This window comes from Rhinopithecus bieti, unplaced genomic scaffold, assembly GCF_001698545.2.
Source record: "Rhinopithecus bieti isolate Rb0 unplaced genomic scaffold, ASM169854v2 scaffold_65, whole genome shotgun sequence".
Lineage (NCBI taxonomy): Eukaryota > Metazoa > Chordata > Mammalia > Primates > Cercopithecidae > Rhinopithecus > Rhinopithecus bieti.
In genome coordinates, this window is record NW_016803344.1 from 3,362,391 (window position 1) to 3,383,017 (window position 20,627).

General features: G+C 45.6%; 1 protein-coding gene across 1 annotated transcript in view; it reads right to left on the bottom strand.

The window, feature by feature from the left end:
• Positions 1–20,627, bottom strand: part of CDS2 (CDP-diacylglycerol synthase 2) — a 74,607-nt gene that overhangs the window by 17,982 nt on the left and 35,998 nt on the right. Inside the window, exons 2-5 of the mRNA XM_017877916.1 lie at positions 6,354–6,490; positions 5,027–5,123; positions 3,609–3,706; positions 1,417–1,556 (exon numbers count right to left, since the gene is read on the bottom strand). Coding sequence (XP_017733405.1) covers positions 1,417–1,556; positions 3,609–3,706; positions 5,027–5,123; positions 6,354–6,490 — 472 coding nt within the window. The remainder of the gene's footprint in view (positions 1–1,416; positions 1,557–3,608; positions 3,707–5,026; positions 5,124–6,353; positions 6,491–20,627) is intronic.

A 20,627-nucleotide genomic window follows, 5' to 3' on the forward strand; every position in this document is an offset into this window, starting at 1 on the left:
ATCCAGCACAGCACTCCCACCTAGACTGGTGGACGAGCGAGACTAATCCGTCTCAAAAAAAAAAAAAAAAAAAGTTTGCCAACACCCATCCTAGTATTCACAGGGCTGGGAGAAGAGGGATCCACATGGTATAGGGTCAAGACCACCTTTTTATCTCTCTCACAGTGACCTAGGTGGTAGCAAAACATATCTGCAGACCCCTTCTCCAGGAAGGAAAGGAACCTTTACCCATAAATATGCAGAGCCCCTCAAAAGCAGTCCTGCCCAGAAATAAGCATGTCGTTGTTCCAGACCCCTGACCTCCCACTGTGGAAGGCTGCTTTCGGCATCTGCAGCATATTCTCTGAATATCCTCAATGGCAGCAGACTCCTTCGCAGATTTTATATTTCAATAGTCAGGTGTCATTCACAGAAGTATTGCTATCAAGATGATCAAAAATAGGTCAGACTGACGTTGGGGTCAGAAGAAATTTTTCGTGCACCTCAAACTAGCTTTGAAGGCAGCTATGAAAAATTATCAGCATTATTAGAATTAGTACATGGCCTCAACTGAGTTTATATTAATATAACGCTTTAATGTTTGTGAAGTTTTAAAGTATTTGATTTAATCCTCAGAGTAACCCTGCAGTTTTAGCTCTAGATTACAAAACAGTTGAGACTCAGAAATATTAGGTTCCTAGCTCCCCCTGAGGTTGCAGTCTTTTTAAGCCTAAATCCAGTAAAATTTCCACCATGCTACAATGTCACCCAAGGTGGTCTCCTAAAATGACTCCCCTAAAGATGGTAAGTTCCTAGATGATTTTTGTTTCAGTCCCACTGCAGAATCTTTGCCAACAGGAGAGTCAAGACAGGACCATGCTGTGCTGTTCCTCAATGGTGGCTGAAACACAGGGGCAGGTGGCACAGGCTACAGTCCCATCCCCACACTCCGTTTCTCTTAAAAGTGCTCCTACAAGGGCAGGCGTGGTGGCTCATACCTGTAATCCCAGCACTTTGGGAGGCTGAGGCGGGTGGATAAGTTAAGCTCAGGAGTTCGGGACCAGCCTGGCCAACATGGCGATACCCTGTCTCTACTAAAAATATAAAAATTAGCTGGGCATGGTAGCATGCACCTGTAGTCCCAGCTACTTTGGGACCTGAGGTGGGAGGATCACTTGAACTCGGGAGGTAGAGGTTACAGTGAGCTGAGATCATGCCACTGCACTCCAGCCTGGGTGACAGAGTGAGACCCTGTCTCCAAAAAAAAAAAAAGGAAAGACCTGCTACAGCTTGACATAGAGCATCAGCTCTGCTCCCCTCCATGATCAGAGTTAATGTCACAAAACTGTACACTAACCAAGAAATTCCCCAATTCCTACTTGACAGATATACAAAAGCAATACAGACACAAGAAGTGGTGAACTGCTTAATGCATACCTATTAGATAGAGAGTAAAGGAAATGAACCGGTGGTATTTACTGAGAATCCGCAAAGGCTCTTCTCTCTGGACCAGGGTGAAGAAGTAATCCGTCACTGTCTCACCATAGAAGAAGTAGTTTACACACAGGAGAAAGTACCTGTAAATGAAGACAGGTCATTGCCGCGGAGAGCACCCTTGCCTTTACAGCAAGGCAGTCAGTCATCCCAGAGGAGGGGACAGAGGGCAGCAGAATACCCTCCACCCTTGAGCCCCCCAGCACAGCTCACAGAGGGACAGGCAGACCACGGTTTCCTGCTCTCTGGTGACACCATAGGTGAGAAATTTATCTAGAAACAGACAGCAGCTTTCATTCACTCCCCATTTCTCCCAAATTTGAGACTCCATTTTTGCCCCTTTTGTAGCATTCCCATACCTAACTGAGGGATCTTTGAACCATACGACCTTCAAAAACATGCCTCATCCTGCTTCCCCAGTCTTGTTTCCACTCTTCCCAACAGGAATCCCTTCACTCCTATCAAAATGGTTTCTTCCAGCTATGCCGCCTGTCTGCTGTTCTCCTGCCTTTTTCCTGCTCCTGACATTCTCTTTGCATCTCCATTTTTTCACTCCTTGCTCAAATGCCATTTTATTCATAAAACTTTGCATGACCTAACATGACATCTGCCTCCCCTGCATTTATTTCTATAGCAAGTAATATGTGATTATCTGACTAAGCAATTCATGATGCATCTCCCTCTCTGAAGCCTGGCTCTGACACAGACCTTCCGCTAGCGTTAACTCTTCACTTGCGTATCCTCTCTCCTCAACTGGCATTCGTGAGAAGAGAAGCCATCCCTTGCAGCCTCCATAGTACTGCTGAGTATGGGACTGTGCAGCCACCACTGCAAACCCCCAGCAAAGATCCTGAGACAGAGAAGAAAGTGGAGAGCTTTTCTTTCCCATTCTTTTTTTTAATTATGAAGTACAAAAACTTCATATTTCGTTTCTTTTCTGTTACATGGAAAAAGCTTTCTTTGTAAAGTGACCACAGCCAGGAGTCAGGCCTCCTGAGTATGTTAACAAAACGCAAAACACTGCTTTCCAGCTAAAGAACAGCCGCAACAGGGATCTGCATCTTAAGCCACGGGGCAATCACAGTTCCATCTGGAGGCTGGGAGGCAGCCCGTGCTGTTGGGTGACAGGAGACACCTCAGGAAGCAGGTGCCCAGCCTACATCTGAGCACATCGGCTTCCTTGACGGTGACCAGGTTGCTGGGGCAAAAAGCACTACTCTCCAGCCAGCTAAGTCATGGCCTCAACCCCTGTACCCCCTGCACAGTGGGGTGAGAAGGTCCGCATTTGCCCCAGGTCTTCTCGGCATTGTGCAGTGCTCTGCTCAAAGGTCACCACCTGAGAATATTACAGCCAATAAAGCAGAGAGTTTCAGATCAGAAAGGGGTCTCAGACATGTGCTACAGGTTTTTCTTTCGTTTTTGCTTTAAGAAAGCTGAGTCCTTTCCTAAGAAACAGAGAAAGCCAACTTTCCCAGCAGAGCCCAGATCCCATGCATTCAGTCTCACTCCTGTCCACCCTGGCACTCAAAACACCTCTGATGAAGTAGGGCTCAAACACCAGTCTGGAAACCACTAAGTCTCAACCATCTGTCTTAGATACAAGGAAACCAAGTTCCAGGGATAACAAGCAAAGCCGGCAGCAGAACCTAACAACTTCCAGACAACTCTAGTGGGATGCTGAGATATGAGAGCATGAAAAATATACTGATCTAGAAAAAAGGGATCATCACGCAGAGTTTAAGGAATCCAAATACCGAGGCAAACACAGTCACAGAATGCAGCCCATCTGGTTTCTTCTCAGGAAGAGTCCAGACTTCAAGCAACTATTAAAGACTCCTCCAAGGCCAACCACACAGTCTGGCCTATGAAATACTCAGGTCTCAAAGGCACGGTGCAAGTCTGCAGCAATCACCTCCTTTTCTCCTGCTTTTTCCTGCTAACATTCTCTTACCCATTTCTTTACTCGTTGCTCAAATACCATTTTCTTCATAAAACTTTGCATGACCTAACATGATATCTGCCTCCCCAGCATTTATTTCTATAGCAAGTAATAGAAATACCCACCATCACTGTAAATACCTGCCAAAAAGCACATCATCCAAATTCTAAGGGCCTCTGTTAGGCGGAGAGCTTACCAGCTGAGGGTCCTGAACCAGGGCAGATCATAGGAGTGGTAGACGTTGTAGCCAATAGTGATTATCTCGTGGAAACACTTAATCTGAACACACATCACCTGCGGGACACAAAACATTCACTGACACCCCAATTCTTATGATTTTTGGAAATGGAAACCAACAGGTCATGAGCCTTCCAGAAAATCCATTGTACTTAAGACAAATATCAGGCTTCCAATGGTTCTGCTTCCTCTCTCACACCATCCCACAGAGCAATGCAGCCCTTTGTGTAACAGGGAGTAGATCCAATTTTCCACTCACAATAAAATACACACCCTGATGTTTCAATTAACTTTTTTATTTTTTAAGACAGGGTTTCACCATATTGCCCAGGCTGGTCTTAAACTCCTGGGCTCAAGCAATCCACCTGCCTCAGCGTCCCAAAGTGCTAGGATTACAGGCGTGAGCCACTGTGCCCAGCCAAAAAGACTTTTTTTTAAAGTAGAGACGAGGGCTCACCTTCTTTCCCAGGCTGGTCTCGAACTCCTGGGCGATCTTCCCTACTTGGCCTCTCAAATTGCTGGGATTGCAGGTGTGAGCCGCCATGCCTGGCCCTCAATTAACTTTCTATTCTAGAACCTCCTTTTTAACTTTTTATTCTAGAACCTCCGAGGATTCACCCAATCCATTCTCCTTTTGACTTTGAGTACTTTAAAAGTCTCATCTGCTTAGCTCACATGCAGCTGATGGTCACCTGACTCTGTCCAGGACAGTGGGAAGACAGAGAGAGTAGCTCTGTGGACTGGGATTTCTTAATAAAAGCTCTACACCCAGGAAGGAGGCCCCATGAAAACAAGAAACAAAACCAGGAGTCACATAGAGACATGGCTAGGGTAAAATTTTACAGAGTTGGAATAATAAAGTTGGTTGTTTGTTTGTTTTGAGACAGAGTCTCACTCTGTTGCCCAGGCTGGAGTGCAGTGGTGTGATCTCAGCTCACTACAACCTCTGCCTCCTCGGTTCAAGCGATTCTCCTGCCTCAGCCTCCTGAGTAGCTTGGATTACAGGTGGCCGCCACCACGCATGGCTAATTTTTGTATTTTTAGTGGAGACAGGGTTTTGCCATGTTGGTCGGGCTGGTCTCGAACTCCTGACCCTGTGATCCGCCCGCTTCTGCCTCCCCAAGTGCTGGGATTACAGGCGATAAAGTCAGTTTTTTAAATGAAGATACATCTTCAACCATATACAACTAGCCTCATCAATGGCCCTCCAGGTGGCTACTGAAAAGTGAGAAGTCACAGATGTTCTATGGCAGAGGTTTTCTGAGCAGCCTGGACCCCTGTCAGTTCCCCCAACCAACCCAATACCTGGCACTTAAGACAACCGGGCCTGCAGCAAAAACTGAAAGGAAAACTAAAATAGTATGAAATGGCACTTACGATTATCATTAAAACCATTGGTCCCAGGTAAATGATGATGAAGAAAAATGCAATCATGGCCAAAGTCAGGATGCCTCTCACCCACCAGTTCTTCCATCTATGTCAGAGTAGGGGAAGGAGAAAACACCAGTTAAAAAAACCAATGTACAAACTCAAGGAACATGGATCTTTCTGAGATTTGAGGGCCCTGAGCTCAGTCCTTTCCAGATTCACCTTGACAGAAGCACCAGCCACATGCTGGCAGGAGCAGGGCCACAGTACCAATGCCTCAGCCACAACCAAACTTGGCAGAAAAATACACCTAGCTTATATCTTAAAGAAGGTATCGGGCAAAAAACAAACAAACAAACAAAAAGCCAAGGGAAATGTAGTACCCTCTGCTTCTGTATCCACTTGGATGGTTTCTACAGCTGACTATCTGAAGAAAAAAAAAAACTTTTTTTCCGACAGCAGGATCCTACACTGTACTGCCCTGAATAATTATGGGAATAACAGTAACATTATGCAATGATAATAACAGCTACCACAAATATGCATAAGGTAATTTTATGAGGACTTTACATATATTAACTCCTTCAATCCTCAACACACTTCGCTTTTACAGACGAGGAAACAGAGGCACAGGTTGAACAGCTGGCAAACAGTAAAGCTGGGATCTGAATCCAGGGGTCTGGCTGCAAAGTCCACGTCCTTAACCACTGCACAATTCAGACTCCCAAGGGGACAGCTGGAGGCACACATAGGAACACTGGGATAATGCTTTGGGGTCGTATAAGTTGTTTTTGATCTACTCACATAGCTGTGTTAAAAGAACCAAGTTCTCAAGGGCCAAAAGTTTTAACTAGATTCACCTAGGTTAAGATGTTTCCCAGTTCTTCCTGGAGAATTTAAGGAACTGTTCACAATGGATGTGGGAGAGAGAAACTAAACTGAACTGGAAGCATAGACTCCTCAGTGAAAAGCAGCCTGCCCATTAATCACAAACCCAAGGCCGGTTTCCTGTGCTGTGCAGTGTCAGCTGACCTCACCCACCTCCATCCCTCCTGTCCCCTCTTCCTCTTTGGACTGCACTTCCTAGTCCAGTTTGGAGCACCCTTCCAGGGCCAGATCCTTCCAGCCTTGGTTGCCCTCCCCTCCTGGTCACTGTGCTAACTGCCACCGCTAAGCACTAGATTACACTCAATGGAGCCTGGAGCAGTGGCATGGGAGGCTGAGGCAAGGGAGCAGGCCTGCTCTGCAAGACCACGGGCTCTCTGCAGGCTCTTCCAGGGCACTTGGACATGGTGCAAACCCCCCAACAAGCACCTGCATCATTAAGCCAGGTTACCTTGAAGACAAGTTGGAAAGGGCCCTATTGAGGACCTCCGGGGTATCATCTGCAGAGACTGGCAGGGGTGCAGATTCTGCCCGGCTCTCACTGTCCGATGCAGTCTCTCCATCTACCTTTGCTTCTGACTCTGACTCCTATGTGGCAGAAATACAGAAGAGAAAAAGGTCAAAAGTGCTGAGTCGACCATTGAGAAGTCTATGCCTGTCATGAGAGATCTGTGGGGAAAGACTCCAAACAGGGCCTAAGAACCTGGCACAGTCAAGTGATGGGACCGACAGGACTAGCAGCAATCCTGACACTGTTGTGACATGTGCCGAGGTGGCCAGCCGCACTCTGCTGGAAGAGAGGTGTGCATCTGCACCATGTACCATCTGCCCAACTGCAGAGGACAGATCCAGAAGAGAGAACATGGCTCCTTTGTATCCAAAGAATGCAAAAGGGAGGCAGGGACCAGTTTTACCAGGAGGTTATCCCTGAGCCTGGTAGGGCAGCAAATGGCACTGACCAGGCTCTCTCAGGGGAAGCCAGGTAGTGTGGGCTATTGCCCCTGTAGACCCGTTAATGTCAACATGCCCCAAGTCCAGAGTGTTATTTCTGGACTTCACTAGAGCACTCTGTAAGGAGGTCAATCACAGTCAGTGTGGACGACGAACCAGACAGCCTACTCCAGCCAATGCTTGAGCTAGGACTGTGCACCTCAGTCCTTTCCCTGCCACCAGGCCCTGGGTGTCAAAAGACCCGAAGGAACTCACCCTGCTCCCAGCCTGGGTGAGGGAACCAGAGCCATGCCAGCCGCAAGCTCTTTACCCAAAGTATCAAGGGACAGGATATTCTGAATCCTAGGAACTATCCTATTACTCAAGTCTTTTCTTTCGTACGGGAATTTAGAATAGCTGTTATGAGAAGAGGTGGAGGAGAAATTAAATCACTTAGAGTAACAACACTACTTAGTATCTGTATAGCATGCAGGGTCTGAAGAGCCTTTCCCATGCCTGCAAGCTTCAGAGCAGTACTGGGAGGAAGGGAAAGGACAGAAGCCTCATTTACAAATAAGAAACGGGATCTGGGACGTTCAACATGTGGCCCAATGTCTCATATTAACCCAGGTCCTCTGACCTCCCTGATGATTGATAAATACATGGAATTGAGCACTGTTTCACATGTTCATTGGCCATTTGGGTATCTTCTTCTGTCAAGTGTTTTTCAAATTATTGGCGAGTTTTTCTCGGAGTTTTCTGCCTTCCTTTTTTTATTGATTTGTAGTGGTTTATGTGCTCTAGATTTGAGTACTTTGTTTTACTAATATGTTCTCTCAGACTGCTCTAACCCCCACCTTCACCTCAGGTAAGGTTAGACACTCCAGTTATTTGCTTTCTTAACACTCGGACCTTCTCCCTCTCAGCGCTGGCCACAATGGGGACTTTCATAAATGTCTCCTTGGCTGACAATAAACTCCTTAAAGACAAGAACATAACTTCTTGTTCTCATTATCCCCATGCGTGGCACACAGCAAGACACTTACTAATGGATGGAAGGAGGAGAGAGGAATTAGGTTCAGGTGTGTAAAGAAAAACCCAGCCCCTGCCCTCAGGGAGACAGCTCTTTCTAAATTTACAACTGTGACAAGACAGAGGGCCTTAACCAGTGCAGATTAGCAAAACAGAAACACAAAACAGATTAGCAAAACAGAAACACAAAACAGATTAGCAAAACAGAGGGCCTCGCCTAGTGCAGACTGCTGATAAAAAAGAGACAGCTGGCTTTGGTAAAGGCCTGATAAAGACGCCTCATCATTAGGATCCGAGAGGAAGAGCTACAGCTTCTGATGACAGTGACTGCTCCCTACTCTGCCACAGCCGAGCCAGGTGGCTCTGGATAAGTCATCCAAGTGCCTCTATACTTTGGCGTCTTCATCTGATAAAAGGGGCCCAGTAACGTAAGGACCCTCCTTCCAGTGGGGATTCCTTGAAGAGGTATAACCGAACTCTCACCCGGAGCTGTGTCCCAGTACACCACTCCAGAGGTTCTGAAACACAGTAAGGTCTCCAGAGTCGCCCCTCTCCAGGGAGACTAAATGAAGACGAAGCATTCAGAACAGCTGTCCAGTCTTTATTTCAACATTGACACCCACACACCATCGGCAACCACCAGTTGCCAGTAATATTACGGTAATCATTACGAGTTACAAGGTAATGATGCTGCCTGATTATCTGGCTCTGACCTCTAAAATCTCGGGGCTTCAAAATGCTAGCACCTGGACCCCACCGAGGCTCCCAGAGATGCATCCCAAGAGCCTCTAGAAGCTGCAGGGACTGTGCTCTAGCATAGCAGGCGAGAGGGCACTCACACACAGAAAGCTCGGCACAAGGTTATTTTTAACTTATCCATCCTGTTGTCAAGGAGACTCAAAAAGGCTGCTAGTTCCCCAGGCAGGAAAGGACAGGAACGGAATCCAGGCAGCGTCCTGTGAGGGAGGAGCAGGCAGCTCCAGCTCCGTGCTAAGAGCCTCTCTGGATTTCCCGTTAGCCCAGCACTGCATCCTGCAACACTGTCAGACCTGACTCCTCTCCTTCCTTGTAGGAGGCGGTGAACTGAAGAGGGGTATCCGGAAGCAGGGAGTAGTAAAAGGAGATGGAGAACTGTTACAAAGATACCGCAACTATTGTTACCAAGAAGACCTCGGGGGGACCGATCTGAACAACTAAGAAATGAAGTAATCACCTGAGCAAACAAGGCTGAAAGAGATTCACTTTCTAGGTTTTCCCTGCCTTTAAGTGAGGAACTCCAGGTTCCCTGGGCCTCACCTGGGCCTGCTAAGGAATGATCCTCTGAGCAGGAGACCAACACAAACCACGCTCTCCCAAAAGCTGAGATAGAGCCGAACATGTGCCAAGGGCAAATCCCTGTGAGGGGGGAAACTGCACAGCCTGGGGAAGACACAGAGGAGGAGGTGGGGGGGACAGGTCAGCCAGCCACCCAGCTCCTGATATCCTGTGGATGCCAAAGGGAACAGAAACATGAGAGAACGTGGAGGTCTGCAGTCTCCCGGCTCCTCCCCACCCCGTGGACAAAGTCATTCTGCTTGGGGAAACAACTGCTCACACCTGGGAAAAGGAAGCTGCGTGCCAGCGGCAGCTTCCACAGGGGGTCTGGAAGGAGGCAGGGACCTGGAACCCATGCTTCTTCCCACAAGAAAGGTGGTACATGCTGAACATGTTCATCAGTTTGCTCCTCTGGGGCATAGCGAGGCGGGAAGATGTCAAGGAAAACTTTCTGCAGAATGAGGCAGCAGCCAGTCCAGGAAAGCAAGGCCCAGGGCTGGCTCTGACACTCATGACACGCAGCACAGGCCTCCATCCTCTGGTCTTCAGTGGGGAAAGGACTCCCTATCTTGGAAGGTTGTTGGGATGACCAATGTGACCTCGATGAAAGACTATGAAAACTATAAAGTACTGAATAGCAGCAGGTGCCTGCTGCACTCCCCTCAATAGCCTAACCACAGCACACAGGACAGAAGCAGGAGAGCCTAAAACACCCACCCCAGACAAGCTGGGCACCCTTCCCAAGGAGAGCATCAGGCCTTGCTGGGGCCAAGTGCTAATAAATGATCTGGGCACAGCATTTGCCTACCTTGCTTCAAGCTCTTTCACACCAGCTGCCCCGACTCAAAACTGTGTAAGGTGGTGTCTGAAACACAAAGGCTACCCATTAAAGCAACAGTCCATGCTAGTAGACTCTGAAGCTGAACCATCTGCCAAAGTGTGGGAGGAAATCTTAGGACTTGTTTCTACTTACCTCATTCTTTTCTTTCCCATGTATGCTTTGTAATAGGCATTATCAGGACATATGTATATGTTCATGAGTGTAAACTGGGACACATGGTAAAAACACCACATACATGTCAGACATGGTGGTGTGTCAGGGGCCAGGAGTTACCTGTTCACCACTGCACTGAGCGGTGTCTGGAACATAGCAGGTGCTCCAAGATTTGCTGAACTGATAAGCTAATTAATTCTACTTGACCTATGATGGACCAAAGTGTCCAGACTACACTGAGATATGATAGTACACACTTTCCTGCTCGTGTGCCTGACTGGTGCCCCTGTAGCAGCCCTGGAAGCAGGACCAGCATCCACTCCTGCCTTGCTCCTGGTGGGAGCCGAGACCAGTACGGCAGGGAGAGGCTGCCATGCCTCTTCCGACTCATACCCGCCCAGCTCCCAGGCACCCCTCCTCCTTCCTTCCCTTTCGATCCCAAGGGCCAGGAACAGAGGCCGAGTGGGGCAGACCCTCTCAGGTTCTCTCTCAACCACCGCCCATCCTCCCACGGTTCCTCAGCCACTTCCCAAGGGGGCTGTAGTGCTGGAATAAACAGGAAACAAGAGTGCTGTTTTAAAGGAAGGGGGAAAGCTCCTCTGAGGGCCCACCCCTTTTGGTTTACATAGACCCTCTAGGGAAAAGCAGAAGCACTTAGGATGAGGGACACATATAGTGTCCTGTGCACCAGGGGCTCGGTAAGAGCCATTAGCATTTTTGGAGAAACTCATGCTTAGAAAGCTTCTCCACCAACTGCCCAGAAGCTTCCACACACACAGCACTGACCCGAAGATCAGAACAGAACAGAAGCAAGAGAAGGCAGTGAGGGAGGACCAGAGGGAGCAGTGGGCAGGAGGGGATGTTCCTGCCTCAGCCTCCCAAGTAGCTAGGATTACAGGTGTCCGCCACCACGCCCAGATAATTTTTATATTTTTAGTAGAGATGAGGTTTCGCCACATTGGCCAGGCTGGTCTTGAACTCCTCACCTCAGGAGGAAGGAAATTTCATTAAAAGGCAGAGTTCAAGGTACTGGTGGGTTATACCTCCAACAACTCTGCCTTTCCCACTGACACTGCATTCAAATTCACAAGTTTCACTGACTAACTCCATAACTTACACAACTTTTTGTATCGCTTTATACACAAATTATCAACTTTCTCCTGGAGGAAAGTCATTAGTCTAAGCCTAACCTTTCTGCTGAATACTATGGCCTCCATCTTCTAGATCAAGCCCTGTGGCCAGCTGCCAGGGAGGGCAACTCCCCACTCACACAGACAGGATCCTAGGAGAGAAATTACCAGAGATCTATCCTTAATAAGCATCCTTAATAAGTGTCAGGGACTTAGGTGGCCGTCTCAATGAAAAAGCTAAGTAGGCTTTCATCTGAGTTCCTACTGAAAAAAATATATACGTATATATGTGTGAGTGTGCATCTGTGTGTGTGTATTGTTAGGAATAACAAAGAAATACTTTAGTCCTAATACTAACTCCATTTGGCAAGTTCAATTGTCAGAACAAAACACCAAGCAGAAGGAGGACCCCACTCTGAATGAGTTTACAATCATCGCCAGTATGGCCATACCCTGTCCTTCAAAAGCCTCATAGCAATGATGGGATCCAAAGCTACCCAGATGGACAGCTTCACTTCTGGCATCTCTAACAGGTTAACTGCACTCAGAGAAAGGACAAAAAAATACATGAATGTAGCAGATTCAGCTTCTTAAAACCTAACTCTGGCTGTGAGCCATTTTGCCTCCAGATAAAGCTATTTACAAAGGACCACAGGGGACTCGGTAGAGGACACACTACTGGTGGCAAAGGACAACTGTCCCCAGGACAGTCACACTCGGAGCCAGCCATGTGCTCGCAATGCCCTCTCTTCCTACCTCCTCAGAGACTCACTCCATTGCCCTCCCCATCTTCTCACCTCTCTCCCTCACTACAGCCCTACTTACAACCATCTAGGCAGGCTCAACAAACAACTTTTGACAGCTCATCCAACCAACACACTTTTTTCCCCACTTCATGGGTAAACCTCTGGGAAGAGCTGTCAACATTTCATTTCCCCTCCCTGGCTGTGCATCATTCCTCAAACCACAACAACCCAACTTCAGCCCCACCTGTTCCACTGAAGCAGCTCTCCCAGGTCAACAAGGACCTTGTCACAAAACCCACCGGGTACTCAGTCCTCACCTCGTTCAATCCCTCAGCAGCTTTTAATGCTATTATTGAAAAGCACTCTTCCTCTGGCTTCCAAGCAGCACCTCCCCCTAGGTTTCCACCTGCCTCTCTGGCCAGGCATCTTTAGCTGGCCTTCTCCTTAGGAACGGCCTCTTCCTCGGCCTGTCCCTCCATTTGAGGGTTCCTTGGGGGTGGTCCTAAGCTCTCTTATTATTCTGCTGCCTCCCACTCTCCCTGAGTTTTCCCATTCATTCTCATGCTCCCTGCTGTCTCTTCTTGAGCTATAGACCCTAACTCCAAATGCCGAATAGATGTCTCCACAGACACCTAAAACTCAACATGTGTCCAAAACCGAGCTCATCATCGCTTCCCACAAACGTCTTCCTTCTACTATGTGACTTATCTTAGCAAATGGTACCCTTTACCCTGAATTCTCAAGGGAACAAGGTGGCCATCACCCTTAGTGGCTCCTTCCTCAGCTTGCAGATCTGTCACCAAGCTTGTTCATGCTACCTCCAAAACAGCTTTCAGCTGCATCCACTCATTATGCCACCCGTAATTCAAGCCATCATCCTTCCCCTGAGTAACTGCAACAGCCTAACTGGCTACCTCACCTTCAGCCTAGAGTCCACTCCCACCTACACTCTCACCACTGCAGCACAAGGATCTTCCCAGAAATTCTGATTGGGTCACTCTCCATCCTGAACCCCTCCCACAGCTCCCCAGTACCTAGATAACAGCTCTTTAAAATGGCGTACAAGCCCCTTGGGAGAAGGGTCTTATCTACTCATCCAGCCTTATCTCTTACAGCCATTCTGAACTAGAGTCAGTTTCTAGAACAGGTTGTACTTTCTTACCTTTAGGATTTTTGCTCCTGTGTTCCTATCTAAAACAGTCTGCAAACCACCCTCTACTGAAACCCACTTCTCTTCCGGCAAATTTTCATTTATCCTTTAAGAGTTCCCTTTCTCTCCTAATCTTCCCCAGCTGCCTGTGTGTCCCAGCGGCCCCTGTCCTTCCTTAGGAGTGCTCCCCACCGTGGTTCATGCCTGTAATCCCAAAACCTTGGGAGGCCAAAGTGGGAGGATCGCCTGAAGTCTAGGAGGTTGAGGCTGCAGTGAGACCTGATCACGCCACTGCATTCCAGCCTAGACGACAGAGCAAGACCCTGTTCTCAAAACAAAAACAAAAAACAAAAAAGGACTGCTTCCCACACTGCACAGTCTCTACCTCAAGACCATCATCTCTCTGGGGGAGCCATGTTGATATCCTCATCACTGTACCCCCAGCACCTGGCCTGGCACGTAGAACCACATCTGCATAGGCAGCCACAGTCAATTGTGTTGAGAGAATCCAGGGTTTGCTACAGTGGCAGGTACAGCTGGGCTACATATAGCATAGGCCAACCATTCATTTTTGCACTCAATAGCACTATAGGAGGCATTTTAGGGCTGCAGCCAGCTGTCCCACTGTTTATCTCCCCGTCTTCTTAGGTGTTTGTGGCCAAATGTATCCTAAGTGATACGGGGGTTTCCAAAAAAAGTACAGGGTCTGTATGTCTCAGAAAGGACAAGGAAAGCCTGTCTGAAATCCAGTTTCTAGGAATGCAAGGCTTTCTAATTCAAATACATATAGTTGTATTGAGTCCCAACCTCTGCACAACTGCCAATCTCATACATTAAACCCGTAATTTTTGTGACAAGGAATGATCAGGAATCCTTCTTTCTCCCAACACCCTCTCACACCTTGCCCATTAAAGCCTCCTTCTAGAGTAAATGCATCTGTTTACTAACAGCAAGCATAAAACGATAAATGTGAAAGAGTTGCAGGAAGTACCAACCTCCATTACAAGCCATTACTTAATTCAGAACAGAGACTATCAGAGACAGGAAAACCACTCAGGTCCCCAGGAGGCTCTGCCAATGGCTCTGTTCTGATGACATCACTTGTTTTCCTATTGTCTTCCAGGGTTAGGGGAAAGACACCAAAAATCAGAAGCCCCACTGGAGTTCAATAGGTCCTCCTACTATCAGTTCCTTAGTTGGGCATCTCTATTTAGTATTTAAAGGAAAATGAGTTTTCAGCCTTACTGGGAAAGGAAGGAATTTTTTTTTTTTTTTTCAGTTTATTAAGATAAAGCTCTTCCAAGAACAGAATACGTCGAATACTGCCAAAAGATCTAGTAAGATGGAGAAGAAAAATATATTTGCAATCTCAAAACTGGGCTCAAGTGTGCTCCCCAGACCCCTGCCAGGAAGCAGAACCAGGACAGCTGCTGGGTTCCACATGCAACGAGCCCCTAAATCATAAATCGCTCTCTGGTACCTGCTTCGCTGTCACTCACCTCACAATAGTGCTTAAGATTCCTAGACAAAATAAGTAGACATGAGAGCAAATGTCCCCAGTGTCTCATGCCCCAAACTCTTCTACTCCTGTGGGCAGGCAAGTACCCTGGGGCTGTTTATCATATTGGAACATTATATTGTCACTTTTGTACTATTCCTGGTTTATAACCAACACTCATGGAATCAAGTACCAATCAAATAGACTCTAACTATTCAAGGGAGAAACTAGTATGTTTCTCCCTTGAAGAACATGGAATTAACAGTGTTCTCAATCCCAAATTTGTCATATTAGTTATAGAAGAAATTATGGGCTGGGCCCAGTGACTCACTCCTATAATCCCAGCACTTCCGGAGGCCGAGGTGGGCGGATCACTTGAGGTCAGGAGTTCAAGACCAGCCTGGCCAATATGGTAAACTCCGTCTCTACTAAAAACACAAAAATTATCTGGGCGTGGTGGCAGGCACCTGTAATCCCAGCTACCTGGGAGGCTGAGGCAAGAGAATTGCTCGAACCTGGGAGGTGGAGGCTGCAGTGAGCCGAGATCGCACCACTGCTCTCCAGCCTGGGTGACAAAGCTAGACTCTGCTTCAGGAGGATGTCACTAGACTCTGCTTCAGGAAGGAAGAAAGGAAGGAAGGAAGGGAGGGAGGGAGGGAATTATGAAAGCCACAATGCTAAATAGTTTCTCTTTTTGATAAATCACTAGGGATGTCTGGGGAAAAAATTAAATTGAAAATGAGAAAGGCATTGAAGAAAGACTCCTAATGGCCAATGATAGGACAATTTGAGCATTAAAATAATAAACAAAAAGTGATTTAAACACAAGTATATAAAAATGTATGAGTTCATAATGATAACTATAAGAAATTACTGGCCAGACGCAGTGGCTCATGCCTATAATCCCAGCACTTTGGGAGGCCAAGGCAGGCGGATCACCTGAGGTTGGGAGTTTGAGACCAGCTTGACCAACATGAAGAAACCTCATCTCTACTAAAAATACAAAATTAGCTGAGCATGGTGGCCCATGCCTGTAATCCCAGCTACTCAGGAGGCTGAAGCAGGAGAATCGCTTGAACTCAGGAGGCAGAGGTTATGGTGAGCCGAGATTGAGCCATTGCACTCCAGCCTGGGCAACAAGAGCAAAACTCCATCTCAAAAAAGAAAACAAAACTACTTTGGCCACCTTTGAAAGGTGCTGAAACACCAAATCTTTTTTTGAAAACCAGTAATTAAAAGGAAAGAGCCTCCCTACATTGCCCAGGCTGGTCTCGAACTTCTGGCCTCAAGTAATTCTCATGCTTTGGCCTCCCAAAGTGCTGGGAGAATAAGCATGAGTCACAGCACCTGGCCATCAAATTACTTCCAAATATCCATTACCCCAGCAAAGAAAAGTCCGTGTGGCCTCAGTGTGATCTCCCCAGGCTCTGGAGACTAAAGTCTTCAAACATAAGTAAATAAAACAACCTCCATGCTGCCAAATCAGACTCTCCTGCCTTCATCTTATCATATATCTTGGCAATGTCAGATCTAGTTGACCATCTCCTCCTTGAAACATTCTCCGCTCAGCTACTTCCATACCATACTTATCAGATTCTCACTCTACCTGACTGGCTGCTCTTTCTCAGTCTCCTGTGCTATTTTATCTCTATCTGACTTCAAAATGTTGAATGAGACCTGGGCTCAGTTCTGGACCTACCACACTCTCTCCCTAGGTATCATCATCCAGCCCCTTGGCTTTAATTCCCAATTTCATGCCAATGACCCCAACACTTGTATGTCCAACCCGAACTTCTCCCCCAAGCTTCAGACTCCTATTTCCAACCAACCACTTACCAACATCTCCACGAGAAAGTTCTTACAGGCATCTCAAAAATAACACATCTAAACAGAGTGCTTTTGACACTGTCCGTAAAACTGTTAATCCTGAAGTCTTGCCTAGTCAATCAGTTGACAGCATGCGAGTCTATGTACCCTGCATAAGCCAGAAACCTGAGAGGTACAGACTGAATATCCCTTACCCAAAATGCTTGAGACCAGAAGTGTTTTGCATTTCAGAATTCTTTTCAGAATTTGGAATATTTGCATTATACTTACTGGTTGAGCATCCCTAATCAGAAAATCCTAAATCCAAAATGCTCCAATGAGCATTTCCTTTGAGCATCACATTGGCACTCAAAAACTTTCAGATTTTGAAAATTTCAAATTTTGATTTTGGGATGTTCAACCCTTAATTCTTATCTCCCCACCTTCCCCAGGTACTGGACACTGCAGTTGGTTCCCTCCTAAAAATCCATTCAACTCTTTCATGGTATACAGTAGCTTGTACAGTCTACTTATTTTTAATCCTGCCCCTCTGCCATAGTGATAGGTTCACGAACAGGCATTTACCCCAGCCTAAGGCAATGTGCACCTTGACTGTTTTGGAGTAGGCACTTGACTCAAGATGGTACAATCAGTTCAAATAGCAAAAATAAGTAGTGGTATTTTAGGTTATATTAACACAGGCATGGTCTGGTTCTAGTTAGCATTAGTCAGACTTTACCTAGAGGCCAAATATGTCCAATGGAGTGGTTAAAACAGTAAGGAGACCAAAAAGAGCAAGATGATAAAATGAATAGATGAAGAAACCAGAAGGGCTAAGCGTGGAGACAACTGGGAAATGAGCATACTCTACTGCAGTACTGAAAAGGAGAAACTGGTTTTATGTCCCTAACAAGGAAAAATTATTAGGTAAATGATGGTAAATCAATTTTCTGTGCAGCTATTAACAAGACAACTATAAACACCGTGCAGCAACATGAAAAAGGCAGAATATAAAACTATGTCTATACTGGGCTATACTACATACACAAAGTATGAAAACAATTGATGTATGTGTCAGTTATCAATGGATTGCCTCTCAATGTATGTGTCAGTTATAAATTGACTAAATCCTTGGTGACTCTGCTGGGCTTGGATCAATTCCTTTCAGGTCCACTGCTACCTCCAGGTTTTGTCAGTATAGAACTTTCTGCAATAATGGAAACGTTCTCTCTGTACTGTCCAATATGAGAGCCACAGCGGCGTATGGCTATTGAACAATTAAAATGTGGCTAGTGTGACTAAGGAAGTGAATTTATGTATTTATTTTTAATTAAATTTAAACTGCCACACACTTCACATCCACTAGAGTGGCTATTTTCAAAAAAGAAAAACCAAAATAACAAGTACTGGTGAAGATGTGAAAAAACTGAAACCTTTGTGCACTGTTGGTCAGAATGTAAAATAATGCAGCTGCTATAGTAAACAGTCTGGCAGTTCCTCAAAAAATCAAACATAGAATTACCACGTGACTCAGCAATTCCACTTCTGGGTATATACCCAAAAGAACTGAGGGCAGGGACTCAAAGAGATATTTATACACCCATATTCATAGCAGCCTTATTCACAATAAACAAAAATGTAGAGGCAATCCGAGTATCCATCAACAAAGGAATGAACAAAACGTAGTATACATACACAGTGGCATATTATTCAGCCTTAAAAAGGAAGGAAATTCTCACACATGCTACCACATGGATGAACCTTGAGGACATTGTGCTAAGCGAAATAAGCCAGACACAAAAGGACAAATATATTATTCCACTTACATGAGGTACCTAGAGTAGTCAAATTCATAGAGACAGTTAATAGAATGGTGGTTGTCAGGGGCTGGGGGAGTGAGAGGGGAGAGTTGCTTAATGGGTACAGAGTTTCATTTGGGGAAGATGAAAATATTCTGGAATGTTTGTTCTGGTGACAGTTGCAAAACAATGTGAATGTACTCAATGCCGTAGAACCATATGCTTGAAAACGGTTAAAATTATCAATTTGATGTTATATATAATATTTAGCCACAGTAAGAAAAGGTTTAATTGGCCACATGTGGCTAGCAGCTACTATACTGGACAGTGCAGACAGTCTAACAGCTGTATCTACCCCAACCTGCAACCAGGGAGAAAACTGCTAAGGTTCCCCAAAGCTCTGATTCCCCTACTACTGTGAGAAGGGGGCTAGAACCCCCGATACCACCTCAGCAACCTACAACTTTTAGTCCTCAATAGCCAGGTCAACACGATTCTGAACAAGATTCAACCAGTCAAGGACAGACCTATCCCTTCAGCAAGCATATGAAGCATTAAGTAGTTGCAGGGCTAAGAAAAGACCTGAGCAAAGCCATCCTCAGCAGAGATTCCAGCTCTCCCCTGCCTTTCTTTTAAATTTAATTCAGTGGCCAGTTACTACTCTGCCTTTTAACAGAAGCAGCAACAGATATAACAGTTGTGATTCTCGCAGCATCAAATGGCAATGGCACAAACAGCTCAGCTTCATCATCATCGGCATATGGGCAGCCGGTCAAAAAGTAAAATGAAGAGAGGCATGCCAACCACTCCAATATTCTGAATCTTGCATTACTTTTCCCTCTTTTTAAAAAACATAAGGGCACTGAATCACAACGATTCTGAGTTTTTACTTCATTTTTTAAAATGTGTCAGTAATTTATACTGCTAAGATGTACACACTTTACACAGATGCCCAACACCATTATTTTTAAAGTAAAAACAGGGGAATTATTTAACAAACCAGGGTTGGTTTGCTTTTAACCGCACATAATATATATGGAAATGACCTGAAAATTACTAGAAACATCTTTCAAAAGAACACAGTTTGGTATATACTTAGTAGAAAAGGTTTGTGAATAGTGTAACAAATACAATTTTTACCAATCTTTTATGGGGAAAAGATGAACAAAACAAAGCTGGTTACCATCTGCACAGGCATTATTATTCCTTTGACATCTTACTAATAGTCTTTTAATGAAGATCAAAACACCTAAAATTTGCTTCTGATGCTTTACAAACATTCCTTACACTTGTTTACATGCACATCATCCAAAAAAAGGAAAAAAAACTGTAATATACTTTTAAATTACTGAACTATAAAATTTTAACATAATTTCATATTCAAATGAATTTATCAAGACCATTGAGTCATTCTTTGATGCTTCTCTGTTTTACATTTTCTGACATAAAATTTCAATCTGATTTTCAAAGCAGCTTGCTTACCCTTCTGTTCCACTGCAAAGACACATGGGTTAAAGCAAGGTTTTCCTGACATCAAGTGCCTCACCCTCACCTGTGCTGAAATAACAGCGTGAATGAGTCTCAGTTCATCTTCACTGTCAGATTTAAATTTTGTTTGGAGAACCCCTAACATATCAGCAGAGAACACAGTTTGCAAATCACTGCAAAACACCACCTTACATCTCTGACAAATGAGTCATTACTACTTGAGGATGCACCTTGTGAGATACAACAATCACCCAGTATTAAATTCCTACTGTGTCCCCAAACCACCAGCTGCTCAGAAACTGGCTGTGTTCTCATTCTGTCACTCCAACCAGAAGTTGGGGTACATACTGGTGGCTCTGTTTGTACATATCAAACCAAGATTCACAAGCTTTACTGTTAATAGAAAAGTCTACTTATAGTCTTATATCCTGAAAATACGTCATTTGATAACCTGGAGACCAGAGTCAAACAGATTCCATTATAATCTCGAAACAGCTGAAAAATCCTGGTGAGATTTTGCAGGGTTTTTTAAAAAATGATGACCTAGGCCGGGCGCAGTGGCTTACGACTGTAATCCCAGCACTTTGGGAGGCCGAGGCAGGTAGATCACTTGAGGTCAGGAGCTCAAAACCAACCTGGGCAACATGGTGAAACCCCAACTCTACTAAAAATACAAAAAATTAGCTGGGCATGGTGGCAGGTGCCTGTAATCCCAGCTACTCGAGAGGCTGAGGCAGGAAAATCACTCGATCTTGAGAGGCAGAGGTTGCAGTGAGTCGAGATCATGCCGTTGCACTCCAGCCTGGGCAACAAGAACAAATCTCTGTCTCAAAAAAAA